The sequence below is a fragment of the Camponotus floridanus genome, unplaced genomic scaffold, assembly GCF_003227725.1.
Source record: "Camponotus floridanus strain SB8 unplaced genomic scaffold, Cflo_v7.5 scaffold10, whole genome shotgun sequence".
Lineage (NCBI taxonomy): Eukaryota > Metazoa > Arthropoda > Insecta > Hymenoptera > Formicidae > Camponotus > Camponotus floridanus.
In genome coordinates, this window is record NW_020229215.1 from 760,017 (window position 1) to 779,418 (window position 19,402).

At 34.5% G+C, this 19,402-nt stretch overlaps 1 protein-coding gene and 1 long non-coding RNA gene across 4 annotated transcripts in view; one reads left to right on the forward strand and one right to left on the reverse strand.

Annotated features, from left to right (window-relative positions):
- LOC105255345 overlaps nucleotides 1-17,538 on the reverse strand; it is a 183,073-nt gene extending 165,535 nt beyond the window's left edge. Inside the window, exons 1-2 of the long non-coding RNA XR_889515.2 lie at nucleotides 16,771-17,538; nucleotides 16,591-16,697 (exon numbers count right to left, since the gene is read on the reverse strand). This is a non-coding gene — a long non-coding RNA (uncharacterized LOC105255345). The remainder of the gene's footprint in view (nucleotides 1-16,590; nucleotides 16,698-16,770) is intronic.
- The window catches only part of LOC105248296 (latrophilin Cirl), a 320,478-nt gene continuing 311,303 nt past the window's right edge, over nucleotides 10,228-19,402 (forward strand). For 2 of the 3 annotated variants that reach the window (XM_025409009.1, XM_025409010.1), the window contains exon 1: nucleotides 10,228-10,414. In XM_025409009.1, coding sequence (XP_025264794.1) covers nucleotides 10,258-10,414 — 157 coding nt within the window. In that variant the 5' untranslated portion in view covers nucleotides 10,228-10,257. Of the gene's footprint in view, nucleotides 10,415-17,703; nucleotides 18,369-19,402 lie in introns of those variants that run through there. The other variant, XM_025409013.1, reaches the window with a different exon arrangement.

The window sequence follows — 19,402 nt, forward strand, 5'->3', positions numbered from 1 at the left end:
TGCTTTTATTATTTATAATAAAGATTTGATGATCGCATGCCAATTTAAAATACGCGAAATGATCATTCTCGCGTTGAAGAAAGACGTTTGTTAAAATTGAAACTGCGACGAACGTAGGAGGCCTAATTACACCGTCGAACGCGAAGAAATCGAGAACCCCGATATATTTGCTGACGATCGAGTTTCCGTATCTTTCGTGTCGGGGGAACAGCTACCAGGAGCCAATTATGGTTTCCTTCGTCATTGTCGAGCCCGGAGAGGCTCGCATTACCAGCGCGGGGAAGAACGGCTCGAGAAAAACGCGATAGCGAGAATCGTCTCGTATACTTGCGGAGGGTTGAAACTATTTCGTGCGGGGCTTTGTGCCCGATGACGAGTATGACAGGCACGTAAACGACGCGTTTCCGGTCTACGCACCGGCAGATGCTGATACGCATAGTCTCTATGGGGTCTGGCAGGAGCTACGAGGGACGGACGAGATAGGCGTGCCGGCAATAGGCACGTATACTTTATACTTATGAAGACATAGCGGAATTAATGAGGTTGCCGCGTTATTACAGGGATCGAGAATGCAACACGGTTAGTGTCCGTCCTGATACTTCTTTTTTTTTTTATTCGTTTTTATCATTTTTTTTTTATTTCTTTCTTTCTATATTTATTTTTATCAATATAATTCGCATCCTTCCAGTCATATGTTTTCTATGACATTTTAACTTCAATACCTATGCACGAATAGAAATAAGATGTAGCCAAAAAGATATGTCTGTATAATATATACTTCTTGTAAAACATTATCATCAGCGAAAAGATAAATTAAAATTATGTGTATATAATATTCCTAACTTAGATTAACCTTTTGCATGAACTATTATTAAAATCTCTCATGTTTCTTTTCGTAGTATTCCATAAAATGTTTTTACGGTTTACTAACATGAATTTTAATGTTAAGTGACTTTTGCAAATTAGTTTATAAAGCATACAATGATGCTATTTATACTGGTTTACTTTAAAGTATATACGACACATTACTTTTTGTACAATTTAAAATAAAATATATTCTAAAGTACAATTTATATAAATAGTGTATAAATTGTCACCTCAAGAACTTATTGAATTTATTATTTATACAAAAATAACATTTAAATAAAATAACATTTAAATAAAACGAATAAAATTAAATATTTGATTACGATTCGATTAATTAAAATTTCAAAAAAATATATAACTTTTTCTCCGCAGAAAGTTTTTTCGTGAAATTATATATCCTGAGTAATTCGATAATATAATTAACACAGAATTTAAAAACAATTAATGCTACAAATTAAATATATGACTTAACGCGTGCACGTATAATTTCTAAACGCTATTTGAAAGGTAAATTAGAAATCGAATTAACGATTAAAAAAGTATTCGTGTCAAACATTCGAGAAAAGAAATTAGCGACCGCTATTTCAGAAGCGTTGAAGAATGTGAGAAAGAATCAGTTCGGATAGTGTGGATGAAACGACGATGCGTCAATATTGAAACATCGGAGAGACGTTTATGTGTAAGTGTGAAGCGGTCGTGTACCGTTTTGAGACTGACAACAGGACCGATAAAACTTTATCGTCCATTCTTGAGAGCGACGTCCGAGAAAGAAATCAATGCAATGTATCAATGAAAGAGCTGGATAAGAGTGCTTTCCCATAAGACATACAACGTTACTCTCTTAAATCGTACCGTCGACAATTCGAAATTTCGCTTTGCATTCGAGATTTGAAGAGATTTCTGGTAACTGGCGAATTACTAGAGCTTTTGCTAGTTCGCGAACATGAATTTAACTTTCAGATTTATCATACTAACAAGCTTTTAAGTAGGTAAGATCACGAACTTAAGACTTTGAGATTTATTATACTAGAAAGGTTTTTACTATATAATATCTCTGATTAATAGGCCCATCTTGAGATTTATTACTTCCGAGAAGTAAGTAAATTTATGAATATGAATTTGGGATTCTGAAATTTACGCGATACTTGTAAAACTTCAAATACATGAGTTTTTGATCATAAATTTTTTATTTTGCAATTTCATTTTAATATGATTTATCTTAGATTTAGTATACAAGAATTTTAATACACATATATTTTCAATTAGTATTTAAATTATTTCAGAGAAAGATCAATTTTCGCAAATGTGTGTGTGTATTAATGTATAAGATCAATTTTGATATATGATGATTTTGCATAAAATATTTTCTTTTTGTATAATTTATTAATAGTTTACATAAGAAAGTGTATTAATGTATTATTACCAATTCATTTTAATAACTCTGCCGAAAACATTGAATCGGAAATTTCGTTCAATAATTGACGATTATTACAAATTAATAAGTAATAAGATCATTTATAATAAAGTGATGTCATAATTGATACACTCTTATCAGATCCTCGTCATAAACTTTTTAATTCTTGTTCAATGAGATTTCATGAAACGAATGTCGATATCAAACTGTCGTTGATTGTTACCGAAATAGAAGTGATCGATCAGCTAATACTCGATATCAACAGTTATCTCGACCACAAAGATAAGATCGCCTCGTGGCTGCAGCTGCAGCAGATAAATATATTGTTCACAGTTGAACAAATAATTCCCCAGTCATTTCGGAATCGTTGTAAAAACTCCTAAAGGACGAAGAACTGACAGCTTTACCGGCAAATATTCTAATGGGTATAATTATCTTTTGTATCAAATAGAAAAATGTTTATATGTTTTGTGTTTTATTGATACATAATGAATGGATACTTTTTAAAGTAAACATTACAAGTATAAGTAAATGATAAGATAAAAAATAAAGAGAGAATTGTTTGTCACAATGTTTAATATCCGGCATTTCCTAATGCTATCGATATCAGAGAATGATTTTGATTATCAGCAAAACTGGCGGATACGAAAAGTGATTTTCGATACAGAAGAATTTCGTTAGCGGCAAAAGAGGAAAGAGGAGTTGATTTCAAATCAAGATAATACAAGATAGAAAGCAAATGATACAGTTGCGCGTTTTTGATGAAAATAAATCAAGCCCAGACCGACAGAATAATTTTCCTCCTCTCTCCCTTTCTCTTTTCCTCCGTCTCTCGCATTAATAAAACACGAACGAGCAGTGAGGAATAATAATACGATTGACAGAATTATGGTTAATTGACATCTATCGATCGTTTACGATAATGGGCCAATTAAAAATTAGTGCTCTTGTTGGTTGTTTACGTCGCGTTGACGATTGCATTCACGCTCTCATATATGCAGTTTGCACACGACGTCGGGCTACCAAATTTACGAAAATTCCGACGGCGGTGGCATTTACGATGCAAAATAATGCGTTGAAATTCCGCTCGGGCTGTCATCCGCGGTTGTAATTCGGCTGGCGATTTTTTTGTTTTCCCCGAAAGTTATACAACGCCAATGTAAAAAGAAAATTGAGAATATTCAAATTTCTTGTAGTTAAAGAATTCTCTTATTTCCGTATTATTAAATTTTGCAAAAAATTCTATTAATATATATAAATATATATAAATTCTATTAATATATATAAATTCTATTAATATATATAAATTCTATTAATATATATAATTTTTTCTATTAATATATAAATTCTTACAATCTATAATATAAAAACAATTAGAAATAATTATTTGAGATGGAAGAGATCATTTCGAGCGTTAATTTGAAAATAGAAGTAATTTGAATGTAAAATAATTTTAAAAGAATTCAACATATTTCTTATTCTTAAACCCCTATGTATAATAATATAATCACATGTGTCGTGTGAATACTTCTAAAATTACTTTACAATTCAAATCATTTCTATTTCCAAATTAACAATCCATTATCTGCTTTATCTCAAATATTTATATATAATTATTCCTCTCTGATACAAAAACATACCAATACATGAAACGAATTACTGTTAAAAAATTCTTCCAAATGAAGCAGTTTATAGATAGAAGGACAATGGCTTCTTATCGTGCGCCACAATACCAACGGCTGCTTCTTATTTTGCATAAAAAAAAGAAGCGCCTCTTGCACGTGGACGCATATTTCTTTTACGGTCAGTTAGTGAAGACATTAAAGTCGAAGGGATTTCGATGGGTGGGCATTGCGGCGCCGCACGCTGTGGCGTTAACAAGACGATCTTTAAAGAAGGAAAGCGTTTCCCCAATCACCGGTTAACATCTTTGTCTCGTATTCCTGGTTTGTGAATATATTCATGAAGCAACCCGCGTATCGATTCGTATTCATCGAAACTTTCGGGAATCGGAAGTGTAAAAGAACGCAGCTAACTATCAATAACAGACATAAAAATACATGACATTCATGGCAATGCTCCAAATCTGTGCGAATTTATTGGCAGTCGATCTATAACAATTTTCGAGTAATTGAAAGCTAAAGTAATATCGGTAATATACTGAAAAAAATTAAAAAAAATATCACAGGAAAAGACGAGCGTGATAATTCGATTTGAGAATCGATATTTCGAATCAAGAACAACAAAACGACGTTTCGCGATTCAAAGACAAAAAGAACGAATATCCCGTGTTCGATGATTTTCACGCGCTTCACATTATGACATCAGTCGTTCTCTCGTGTCAAGATATTGAATTAATCAAGGGAGAGAAATCGCTCTCATCGCGACTTCGCGGATGTGCATTATCGATACATCAGCGCGGTCTCGCTTGAACGCGTTCGCCGGCAAAGTACACCAACGAGGCTTTAATGGAGGTTGCGTATATGTATATATAATATGTATAGCGAGGAGAGAAGGGGGGAGGGAAAGGGGGAGAAGGGTCGGATGTGTTTCACAGTGCCGCATCGCCCGGACGTACAATAAACCGATGTGTATTCGAAGGGGCTTAACTAGACGAACTATTCCTGCACAGTTTCTATTAGTAAATCACCCGCGCACTGCATGGCATAGATAACGACCCATAGCGCAGCGACAACGCCTCTTCGACGGGGAGAGACTTAATTAAGTATATATTAATTAAAATCGCTTCCGCGCGCTTCCCCCCCGCCAACGTCAACTATATATGTGTTGCTATAATGTTTCTCTCCACTTTATCCGTCTCCCTGCGAACCGAGGTTCGCTTGCATGCATGCTGTCGCATATTTGCGAAAATTAAATTTTGATCACAACGTCTTTGGCGTCAAAAGGTTTCAAATACGCACCCACACAGAGAGCGAGCGAGCAAGAGAAAGAAAGATAACAAAGATTTATAATATATATATATATATATATATATATATATATATATATATACAGGGTGTTTCTTAATAGTGCGAAAAATTTTAGGAAATAATTGTCGAAAATTAAGGGGGGTTTTTCACATAAATACATACTCCTACATCCCTTCCTGTGAAATTACACTCCTATAAATAATGGGGGTAAAAATTAGGTTTTTATTTTTTTCTCAAATTTGAAACAAGTTAAAGTACAAGTTATTTATTAATATTTGTTTCAGTCTCCCGTATTGTTATAAGGGGATGAAACTAGCAATCCCTATTCAATTTTTTATCAGAACTTTTTAATGAGCCGGAATATGATCAAAAATATGCATTAAAAAGTTTGATTTATTTAGAAACTTTTTTATTTCTTTTATTTTTTTCATAAAATTAGTAGATTTTAAGAAAAAAAATAAAATACGTTATCGTGCATAGCACAACCTATGCTAAATAGCATAGGTTTCGAAGAAATACGAAAAGTTAAATTTTAAAATAAAAATAAAATTAGAGTAAATGTGTTGGAAAAATTGGAACAAAAACAAAATTGTAATAAAAACCTAATTTTTACGCACATTAAATATTTCTCCAAATAATTTTTTTAAATACTTCATGTCAAAGATTTTCGAAATACATAATACGTGGCCCCGAAAGTACAATTAATTTAATTGTCCGATTCGAAAGTTCCGAAAATAAATTGGCGACAACGATTCGTCAGTCGAAGTTATTCAAGTTCGGCATATGGCCTCAAACAGGCCAGTGAGTTTGAAAAGGTGCGGCAACGAAACGCCGGCGGCGATCTCAGATTTCGCGTCAATTATTTGGGCTTAATAAAAATGTACGATACGTTCGGCGAACGCGCATAAAGAAGAGTCGTCTGCCATTCGTAGCCTCCCCTACCCCCTCGCAAACTCGCAACGGAGACGAATCGGTGACATCGGAGAGAGGCACCCTTGTTAACGTTTCCGTCGTCCGTTTTCTTTTGTCGGGACAACCCTTTCTCTCTTCGGACGCTTTAAATCCGGTTGGACGCGTCGGATAATTTATAACGCAATCTTTTTCATCGGCGAGATTAGTATTAACCCTATCAAAACTGCAATGCTTATTTAAATATAAATTGAAATGTAAGCTCAGCTCTTTGCACGACTCCGAGAAGATTCTAACGTTTATTGCTAAATCGCTAAATTTTGTTACGATATTTATCGTAACAAAGATACAAAAGCAATTGCACGATTCCAATTTCATATCGATAGAAGATATATATACGACAGAAATTTTTCTTTATGCTATCTTCACAATAATAAATTTTCTGTTGTATTCGCGTACTGTGAGCTAGACATGGGGACTTTCGATCGACCGAGACGCTTGTATGCATTGAGCGATGTGTTCGAGTAAGTGACATTTCATGTTTCGGCTCGCAGAAGATTCGAACGGAGCGCGGGACACGCTAATAGAAATATATTCGTTTGAAGGAGCACTCCCGTGTACGCCCCGCTGCGCCTCGCTCGATCGTGCGTGACTATCGAGAGAAGATTCGAGTTTAATCTTGCGAGAAATTGTACAAGTAGACGCGTGTGCAGAATGAAAGTAGGTGCGTGTACGCATATGAGTTGATGTATAATAAGCAGGATATTCCGCTTGAGGGAAAAACTACTATTATTTGAACAATGGAACACGCGGAATAGCTTCGAGAAGGAAAATTCAAATTTTACCTTACGAAAAATTATCGAAGTAAAGACACATGTGAAAGAAGGTATAGGAAGGTATAAGAAGACACGCATGATTAATATAATAAGCTGGAAAGAGATGAAGGAAAGTGCTCTCGCAGTAATAAATGCACAGGTGGATACTCATCAATCATATCTCCCGATTTTTCTTTTTACACTTCCGACAAAATTTCTCGCGCAAAAGTGTCGCCGGACGCCTGCAGCGGATATGAACAACGCAATATGAACACAATGTTCATTGTATCGTTACGCCTTTTTCTGTACCGCCTGTCGACGATAAATTAAATCGTGGTCGAGTACCACGTACGTATTTTTCACGAAGAGTGTTATCGTATATGCTTGAGCGACTCTTGTATCTCTCTCTTTCTCTGCTTCTTCGTTTTGCTTCGCGTTCCATCGTCTCTTCGCCTTATCGGAGACTCTTGGATTTTAATTTCGCCTTAGGGCGACAGCTCATCCTCCGATAAATAATGACCCATAGCCTCCACACGGTCGCCGAAACGTCCTCCGCGTCGCTCTCTCTTTTATCGGACCAAGTTTATTATGCACTGTCCTCCACTGTTTAAATTTTCACGTATCGAAATATCAATCAAACAATTCCCTCTGTTTTGTGCATCAGTGAAAACCTGTTATACATCTTTTATTTCGACAGCACATATATATTGTATGTCTCATAATATAAATAGGAAATAACCTTTCGAGAGAAAAATAGATAGATCAATGTCTCGCGATAAATATAGTTGTTTGCTTTTAAAGATATCTATCTTTATAGCAGACAATTTCTGTTTGTTAGAGAATATTGGACTTGTTATAAAATATGAAATAATTGCTAATTAATAAAATGCCGAATATACGGTAATAAACTGATAATTTAATCACATGTTCATCTTAAAATAATTTAGAAAATGAAATAAAAAATTTTTTATATAATAATTTTTTATATTATAATAGTGTCCATTTTTATCCGAATGAAATACATTATATGAAATTTAGTACACTGATAATTATTTTTCTGAAAATAAATAGCCTGAAAATGTACTATCGAAATAAATCAGTCGAATAATTTTCTCTGGTGCGAAAAACAGCGTGTATCACGCTGTTGTAAATCACACACGCACACCAGATAACGTAACAAATTGCTCGGCATCGGGCCTGATCGAGAGTAGAATGGAAACGTGGACAAAAAGGATAGCGACTGAAGGAGGGCAAGGGATCGAACACCTTTATCGAACTATCGAGGAGCCTCTCGTACCGATTTCTGCGCGTGTAATTTCACGCCCAAATCGCGGAAGTTATGGCAATAGGGCTGGCGATACAAGCCATAAACGGAATTGCCTGACCGTGAACGCTCGTATATATATATGTATGTAGGTCTCCGACGGGGTCCGGGCCGAATATTTTCTCTGTCTGGCGAGGCCTGGTCCTTTGAAAAACAAACAGTTAAAGCTAGGTGGTCCCTCATTAAGTTGGCACTACTACCAGGTCGTTCCCCTTTAATTCGAGTTGATTCCGGTGCCGCACATAGAGAGGGTCTCCGAAAGGACCCTGGATCCCTTGGGGCCCTATTACACACGCGCGCAGGCAGGTATGCAAGTTCGTGTGGCAGGGCGAGTGAGATGTAAACTATGCAGAATCAACGTGTTCGATCCGTGTCACCGCGTTGATGCGCGCGATGGCTGCAGAAACACGCGGCCTGACCTGCTGCACGCACGTGTTCATATTTCACGCGTGTACGAATGTCGCGAGGGCATGGCCGAGGATGTTATTACAATCGATTGGGGATGTAAGGAGGAATTTTGTACCTTCCACTAAAATTACTATAGCTCGCTTTTAGAAGGTTGTTTTCGACATTAATCTTTAAAAAAATGGTAATTATTTGTCAAGATTCGAGCTGTAATCTTCGCAAGCATACGAAATTCATGATAATGTGTGTACGCGAAACACCTGACCGAGATTTTATTTTCTCTTGGCAGAGAAAATATTTTATTTTGTATAACCGAAAGCTTTGTGAAATATAGGCTAATCAATTAATAAATTATTAAAAAATAACCTACAAAGAAATTTCAGAAACAGAAAAATACCGCCATTATATTTTCAAAAAGTAAAATAATATAATGAAAAATCAAAAAATATTTCTCAAATATATCCTCTAAATCTTTTGTATACTTGACAATATTAATTTAAATTCATTGACTAAATAAAATATACAAATCAAAACTTACTTATATAATATGTAGAATTCAAAATAATTTTTTATCAATTTTTTTTACAAATCATATACATCATCAATAGTTTAATAGTATTCCTATAAGCATTATGATTGTATAGTATTGTATATATTCTCGACGGCTTCATAGCATCAAAGATTGTACATGGTTGCCAATGTGCGCGCAATACTCGCAGCATAAGGAAAATGCCCGATAATGGAATTACGTATAGAGAAGGGATTAGCGAAATCCCTCGAATGCAAAAGCTTATTCTATAATCTGTACAACATGCCCGCATCTTCGATGCGAATCACAGCGAACAAACGAGCGTATTGCATCTTGACATTCGATTAATTTTCTTTTTCTAAGGATGTTAATTAATGATATTATTTTATATAATTATCATTTATTTATATAAAGCGTTACGAAATTTAAAATTAAAGATTATTAAATTACTGTTTAAAGCTAAAGATTTTTCTTTTTTCAATTTCCTCTTCTTTTATTTTTCTCCAATTTTCTTTCTTTTTAAATTTTAAAGATTCTAATTAGGAGAGATAAATTTTAGTAAATAAAGGCTGCTAAAAAAATTTTAATTTTATATTATTTTATTTTATAAAATGCAATTAACCAATTTTATAATGTTTATGTAAATTCATATAAATATCGATTATGTAGCATTCATACTTTTTTTTATTATTGTGCTCGATTCATTGTCCCGATTTATTTTATAGCTTCGTTATCCCGACACAACAATTATAGGTACGAATTCTTATCTGGCAAAATATACGCTGCAAATATGCATGAAAAAATCACCACTATTTCTCTTTCTCTTTTCTTTTCGTATTTTTTCTTTCCACCTATCGTACGATACTATCTATTCGCTAGTATGTTTGCCCGATCAAAGGTTTATATCTTTGCAAGTACAAATGTAATACGAGCAGTTAATGCAAATAGCGCGATATACCACCGTCCACGCGGTAGGATTATAATGAAATAAATGCAGACGATTAAGGGAATATATTTAAATGAATCGCCGTTATTGTGTGTATGTGTCGTGTGACTATAGCTGAATGGACGATTTTATTTTCAAAACCACATGTACACGTTCGTATGATAAGTATACAAATGCAAGCTTCGATCCACTTTACACTGTGTTAACGCTTGTTGTTTTGTGTTACAGATACGTGTCAAGTTTGCGGAAAAAGGACGACAACGTGGAAAAATTACGTAAGTATGCACTATACAAAAAAGATATATATATATATATGTCTGCTAATTAGTCGATAACTGATAGCTGGATAACGTTACTCGCCTATACCATAGATCTGATATTATCTCCCTCTCTCGCCTCTTTGACAAAGAAACACTGCAGTTATGTGTTACACACGCATAAAATCCTTGAACAAAGAAAATTCTTCCCACGCCTGTATCATGCGAAATCGTACCTGCGAGTGTACTAAGAAATAGAATAACTCACATGAACGACGTATATAAAACATTTGCGGAAACATTTATTCTTTTCTTTAATAAATTAGCGATAAAATATTATTTATAATATTATTATTTTAATATTATCAATATTTTAATCAACTTTAAAATATCATATATAAGATGGAAACATTAGATACAAAGATTTGAATTTTACTATGCTTTGAAATATGAACCGAGAGATTTCGCGATAATTTAAAATCTTCCTTTTTCATCCAGCAAAAAAATATCAATATCTCGACAATCTTTTTAAAAAGGTTTTTGAAATATTGCCAAGTTTCAAGATAATAAAATTCATTAGGAGAAGTATTCAATTTAAAAATTATAAACTTGTTCTATATATTTTGTTCAAGTTATTTGTTCATAAGCAGTGTATGATGAACTGCATGATGAATTATATTCTGTCGTCTTCATATTCTGTGATATTCTGAATCTTGAGAAATTGATCATAAATATCGTCACATTTTTTATAGAATTGTAGAAAATTGGTTCAATAACTTTAATATCTAACACACATATACACACACAACAAAATTGATAAACGCGAGTGTACACTAAATGACTACATCAAATATTCCTCTTCTTTCAGAAACAAATTTGTTAGAAATAAAATTTCAGTTTAAGTCATCAAGAAATCTCATAAAATAATTTTGTTCAGAAATATTTTTATTTGAAAAATAAATTTTGTGATTAACTTTCCCTATCTCTCTTTTTATCGCATTTTTCATTGAATAAATGAATTTATTTATTTACTGCTACATATAATTTCATGCTATTTAGATTTTTGTAATTTAAAAAACATGCTAATATAATAGCAGCATAATTTTGATTTTAATTTCAATGATGCTATGGATTAATATACTATAATAAAATTATGCATTACTGAAACATCTTATCGATAAGAGTTTTTCATATCGTGTTTTCAAACGCATTTAGTATGTTTAGCGTGAAAAGAAAAACTTTATTAAGCAATGGATTTATGCACTTTTATAATAATAATTCTGAACATACAATAAATTTTTGAATATCAAAATATATGGATAAAATTCGATTTGCGGGGATAGATATGTTACCGCAAAATCATTAATTATTCGAAAATTCAAAAGATCATTAATCATTATAAATTCAAAAGATGTAGTTTATATAAATGATTCATTATAAAAATGAATCAGATATAATTAAATATATCAATTCTACAATATTTAGAGAAAAAGTAAAAAATTAAAATAAAGATATATTTTATATTTTGATATTCTCAATTTATAATTTAAAAATTAAACTCATATTTAATTTATATAATTAATAGTTCTAATTGATAAATAAAAATTTATTGTGAAAATTATTATCATTTATAATATGAATATTGAAGAGCAAAGTTAATACAATACATACTGCACTCCACTTTTTTATATACTTTATACTTTAATTTTATGCAAGTGCATTATTTTATAATTTTATTCCTTCTTCCTTGATTTTTTTGACCATTTATTAGAAGCATGGCTAAAGTTTCGGTTAAATGAATGTTCGAAGTTTTACCATTCATTCGAATATTATGCTGAAGTTTTCAGATTATACCAACTCTAGGTATCCAAAATTGATGTTGACAGCTAAAGCGATATCTCTTTTCATAAAAGAGTTAATCTTTTGTTTTCAAAATATTTTTATCATGACATTATAAGCATCATTTTACATCGGAAGTTCGAATTTAATATTTTTAAATAAAATTAAGAAGCTAATAATAACATAAATCGTTCTAGCTTTTTAAGCTTGGTTAACTTTGTTTTTGAAATAAACCGTCTGACATATCGGCTGACATTCTTATCGTTATTTATTTAGGGAATATAAGCTGGGAAGAGATAATAATATATAAAAGAAATTAATACTCGTCACATATAAAAGTCATGTTACATAAATATCTTGCGCCACGCAAAGTTATGTATATTTTTATATTTATTTGTAAGATTAATCTTGAATTACATGTTGTTAAAATTCTTTATTGTCAAATGCTATATTTGTATCCAATATCTATAAGAAAATTATTAAATATTGACTTATATAAACAATTTTATATATACAAATAATTTTACAAATTATATAATAACATATGCATATTGCATTTGACAATAAAGAATTCTAATAACGTGTAAAAAAATGCAAGATTAATTGTATTTTTAATCTTTTATATATATATAATAGATACAATTATATTATATTACATATATACTTGAAAATTAAGAAGAAAATTAGCAATTTATAACGTAAAAAAATAAAATCATATATTTATCAAAATAATCGTGCATGCGACATACGATTAATAAGATCATCATCCTTTGCAATCACTGTCATCTTATGATACAGCGTAAAAGACAACACTCAAATATGACGAGTCAATAAATCGGAGTGGAAGCATTCAACGATTTCACAGAAAATATCCTCAATCATTCCATTATTTGTTAGACGTGAAATCCTGCTCGTTTTCTCGTTGTCGGTGAGACAGTCAATGGCGGTACGGAAGGTTAAAGGAAAATGCAGACCTCGGCTCGACAATAGGCCACCTACGGTCCCTTACGCCCCCGCTCGCTTTTTCACTCCCTCTTTTTCTATCGTCCCTTTTCGAGTATACTCCGGAATCTCGACCGGACCAGCTGCCCTAATGCTGCGGAACTGACTGTAACGCGCCGGCAATTGTCATGGTCTCGTGAATTGTAAAGCGCGCTAGGGAACATGCCACGAGCGATTCTGTCCAGGTTTATGTTGCATCCTCGACTGTTGACATTTGCCACCGGGCCTGGTGTTGTCCGGAATCGCCGGCACGAATCGTTTACATCGAGATAGAAACGGGATAAAATGGTTATATACATGGATATAGAGGGGAGAACCGTGACAAGGATTTGGTTGTTCGGTTAATTAAGCAACAATGGAAGTAAATCATGAGAGACACACGCCGAGGATTTATATCCGACAAGGGCGTCTTATTAAAGATTTAATTTATTAAGTTGTAAAATTATTTCGGAAGATAATAATAGAGTCAAGACTTATAAATTGTTTCCATTATCAATTTTTACTTTTTCTACAAATCATTAATTTACCTTTTTCGTATCTCCTTTTATTATTTTATATTAAATATATAAATGTATTATTTTTTTTTTGAATTTCATATTTCATCTAAATTTTTTTAATCCTTTTTTTCTTTAACCATAATTCTTTTTTCTATTCTTACAAGTATATTTCTTATAGATTGTTAAATTTTCCTGCAAAATAATTTTCCTGCGCTTATTCTATTTTTATTTAAAATTGATTAGACTTTAGAATCTGAATTCTCCTGAGGGGCTTGAGTCTCCCTTGATTCATCGCGTAAATTTTGACGACCGCGGTTATCGAGGTGTTATCAGCTGTACGAACGACGCCACAAATTCTGCACGATATTTCAAGGCGCGTTTTCGAGTCGCCGTTGGATTAAAGCGTCATCGCGGTATCGTGTCACAGAAGTACAACTGCGATCCTGCGAACGACCCTTCGGAGAATAAACTCCCTTCCAGTATTTATGGACTTTTGGGATTAGCGGGGGCGAGGGAGCAAAGTAACCTTCGTGCACGAGAGCATCTCTTTTGTAAACTCGGTTACGAAACACCTAGGCGACGAGAACGAGAGGCGACCCTCTCCCTTCTCGCGATGTAGATCGCGATCTACCTTGTTTATGCGATACTCTCGCGTAAGGGGTGCTCTTTTGTCCGCGGTTGATTCTCGCAGGGAGATACCGTCGAATGAATTTTGGGGATGACGGCGCTATATCTTGCACCCGGCTGCGGTTTCGCATGGATTTTACAAGCTCTCCTTCGTCATGCACGATTTTCAAGATACAGACGCATCGTAAACCGCTTGATGTACTTATCGATTTAAGATGTACGAATATTCGAAAAGCAGAATCATACATGAAGTTACGCGATATCTATATAATATTTATGTATGTCAGTACTCTTCTCGAGTTATGCACTTCGAAACAAGCATAAAGGAATATTTGTTCTTAATATATAAATAATTCTGTTTGTCAAAAAAATCATCATATTTCTTATCTATTATATTTTATCATCGTTATATTTAATTATGTGCGCTTTAATTCTCTTTAATGCCATTCATTATATTTCGATTGATATCGAAATAATTTGTTAAAATAACAGAGATAATTTTCATTAGTACATTCAAAAGATAGATAACTAAAGATGAGAAAAGTGAAGGTGAAGCATAGTACACGTCAGCAGAAACTTCCCGATGTTTTCCGTAGTTTTCGAGACAGGCGTGCGTTTAAATGCGAGAGTTTGCGACCTCTCCCTTGGATTGTTTTCCTTCGTCGTGGATAATTTCCCGTCTGCCACTTGCACCTCGCGCGGTAATTTATTGTAAACGCGAAGGCGGACGCGCCGGTTTAAACGATTTTCCAGATACGGCAGCGAACGGACGGACGAACAGACACGGAAGCGTGTTCCATCGCGGCGTTAACGATTCATTACGGAAGTGTAAATTAGCGAAAATCGTACCTCGCCCGCGTATTGCTCATCGCCAGAAAGATGCGATGATCATTAAAGAAACATTCATTCTTTAACATTGATACACATAACTAAAATGATTCACTCTCGAAGCTGTTTGCACACACAATGTAAGTATTTCTCAAATCGCGCTTTTCTGAACAATGTGTGTATCTGTATTGTAACATTAATACTTTTTATTAATTGAAAATAAATGCCACACATATACACACACAATTGAAACATTTTGGAAATTATACGTTGTTATGAATGTTAATAAGATGAAATCTTATTTCCGATGAATTTTGGATTTCCTCATTTCAATAGAATTTTAATCTAAGATCAAGAAAATATTTAATATCAAATGTTGAAATTGAGACAAGAATGCTATCTATTAAATTACATTTTCGGAAAAGAAGGATTTCAACTTTGTATTATGATATAATCATATTAGTTATTTTACATTGGATTTATCTATTTAGGAAAACTTGGGCATTATAAAACTTACTACTTAAACTTGTCTTTTTATTTTATTTTGTAAACGATTTCGATATTTTAAGTTTGAATTATTAAATTGAGCATAAAGAGTAAGATTGTTGAAAACAATAAAAACTTATAAATGTATGTATATAACTCACGTTATTTAAATAAAATATATCGTGTATATATATGAGAGGCAAATATTTTCGCAATGGAAACAATACTTCGTTTCGCATTCGCATGATTGAAGTAGTATACAGCTACGTTGTTTTGATTTTGTAAACGATATATTAAATTAAAAACAATATCTATAAATAATAGCTAGATAAAAAGTAGAAGTTTGTATTCAATATTTTATGAAAGAATTTTTTTGTCATAAATTAATTTAAAATTTCAATTTTACAGTGTCATTATGAGAAGCGTTCATTTTTCATGCATATCATTGTAAAGTTTCGATATAGATATTGTTAAGTTCAATATGTTAGCCAATTTTATCTCTTTATTTTTTTTATAAATAATAAATATTATATACACTATATACAATATACAAAAACAGAATATTTGAGAATCTAAAATATCCTGGATATGCTATTAATAAAGCATAGAAAAGATAATTTAAAAATTCAAAACAATGATAAATATTAAAAGTATTTTTTATATCATGTATCATGTATTTTACGCTATTTTTTTCGAATAAGCAAATAAATCGTATTACATCAAAGAATTATTATCCATTTTTTAATCTCTGTTATATATATATATATATATATATATATATATAATAATTTTAATGTATTTTTGTTTGCATTATTTTTATTATCAATTATTAATTAAATATGAATATATATAATATTTATTATTTATACATTTCATTATTTTCCTCTTTAATTTATGATTAACAATGGTACTCACATTGTTTTGATGATATAATACTGAAGGAATGCAAAACAGAGCACACAAGTTGCGTATGTTTACAGATGACGTGCGAGTGTACTGTCCTCATGACCTGGTGTTGCTCGCTGCCAAACAAATAATAAACGTAAAGCTTACATTTATTTTACGTAGCAGTAGGGACGATAAGAATTTACTTACATATTTTTCCTACCTCAAATCGAAGAAAACAAATTTCGAGCCAAAGCAGTCCCATTTGACACGAATCGAAAACGAAGTTACGATTCCAAGCGTTGTAAATCGCGCACGTGATATCGAAACATTTCGAACGTGAACCGCAACACACTCTCGAAGCGATAACTACGAATTCAGTCGTTTCATCGAAAACTTTGCGGTATTGTGCAATTTCGAACTTTATCGCAACTTTCAAATAGCTATCTTATAAGTTTCAATAACCGTTAATGTTTAAAAGCGCCGAAAGGCCATCTACTGCGCTAGATGTATATCGTAATGATTACAGTGGAATTTGGAGTTTGGAATTTTTCATGGTGTAAATGATATCTCACCTTTAATTTAAAGACGGATCTTTTTCGACGAAGATTTCTCGAACAGATTCAAGGAGAAAAGAAAAAAGGAGACGCGAGAAAGCATTACAAGATCTCATAATATCGTACTTGTTTCGAGAATCCGTCTTCCGTCTCGCGCGAGAGTGTGTCGAGTTAACCTATAAATTTTCCGCCTCGTCGGATTATCGACGCGACTCGGATTGTTAGATAACCAATCATCTAACACGTATTGCGTATCGTCGCGAGGACTCGTGAGCTCGATCGCGCAGGAATAACACAATCGTAAACGGTGAAACTGACTTTCAAGTCAGCCGCGACGAAAATTCCACGAAATGCGTTTATACGAAACGCGTAGTCGGAGATAGAGCGCGAGAGAGAGAGAGAGAAGGAGACGCGCGCGCGAAGAGAGAGCACTTCACCAACTTGAAGGTGAGCACGGGACGCGGCGGGGTTCGGCGCGCGGACGGTAGGGGACGCAGGACGAGGCGAGCCGAGAACGGCCGATCGCGCGGTGGTGGGGAAAGCCGCCGCCGTCGGCGGGCGTGGTGGGGGGGAGACGCTCGCTTGTTCACTGCGCTCACTCAGTTCCTCCGTCGCCGCCGTAGGGAGTGTGTTGCCGTTGCAAGGGAGCGTATCGTCGCGCCGTGTCGTTCCCTTCGCAATAGTGTCGCGACGGGTGTTATCACTCGCGTTCCCAAGACGCTTAATTACGCTCTTAGACGTGCTCTCGCCGATCGCCGCCGCGATACTTCGCTATGGAGACTCGCAACTTTCGTGCGACCCGGTGAAGCGCCACGAGCGCTATCGCGCGATCAATTTCAGTGTGTACGAGACGCAGTGAAACCAGCGTCTTTCCGGCGCGCCGCGAAATCTCAATTGCACGATATCGCCAAGTGGTCGGAGCGTAACTCGATCGCCCCGGGATCTGATTCGTTCCTGGAATCCGTTGGAGGAAATCCTCCTCCGAGGCGAGGAACCGATAGAGGAGAAGTTAACGGAATACGCAGCCGGAGATTGCAGCCGTCGGCAGGACGTGCCTCAAGTTCACTCGACCGATATCTGTGTCAAGGATCGCTCGGCTCCGAATTTTCCCGGAGCTCCCGGCGGGATATATAAACGAGGCCCGGACCTCGACAGTGTGTTTCGTGTGACAGTGACAGTTTGGTTTTGTTTCGATTTGTCATTTTTTGTGCGATGTGCTACCGTCCCACCGTTCTCCGTATCTTCTGTCTCGTAAGTACTACAACAGTCAACGAGCATTACCGATCGTACGGCTGTACTTCCGCGATCGCTCCTCCCATTTTTCGTTCGATTCCGCGATTCGATTTCGGAGATGCGAGGGTATCCAAATTTACCATCGCGTCGATACCGATACCGATCGAGATTGAAGGGAGCTTCAATTTGGAGCGACGGAACGGAATGCGGCGGTTTCAAATATCGAACGCGCCAAATTTTTGTATTCTGTGAATGTGTGATGAAAGTGAAAAAAATGCGAAAGCGCTATTCGAAGTCGGAGTGCGTTGATTGAAAATTAATTCGTTCACTTGTGAACTCGCCGGTGCGTTCGTTCGAAAAAATTTCGATTCCGATCCCGATCGCCGAAGTACAACCGTCGATTTTTTTCGTGTTTGTCTTCGAATCTCAGATGTGAATTAATCGATGGAGTAATCCAAGTGAGAAATCTGTTGCCGATGTCATTTCGCAATGATGCGGATTGTCATTTTTTCGGGAAAGAGATGCATCGGCAGGGAAATCTTATTGGTGGAAAATCGAGGAATCTTATTGATGGAAAATCGAGGAATTTTTTAATCACGAATCGTGCAAATGCACTCTGGCTTTTGCGATTATTTTCGTTCACGTTTATGAAATCTTGTATTATAAGTGAAACGCACGCGGATATAACGCAAACATGGAAATTATTGTTATTTACATGCATTTGTGATGCAAATTTTATACCCCGAAAATTGTTGCATGACAATCGTGTGTGAGAATTAGGTTGGTGAAAATTCGTAATAACAATCGTGTGTGTTCAATTTAATTCTGTAATCAGCAATGAAAATATATACATAGGATTATAAACAAATTTCGTGCATCATGTCCGAGGATTAAACTGTTCCAATCGCAGATGTGTGTTTATAATGTTTTCATTTCGCTTTTTTGCACGAAAATGCTATTTCATAATCGAACTCTATTCACATTAATTAAAATTACATATTTCGAGAAAAATTTGTGAAAAATAAGTGAGCACTAATCTAATTAGAAACTGT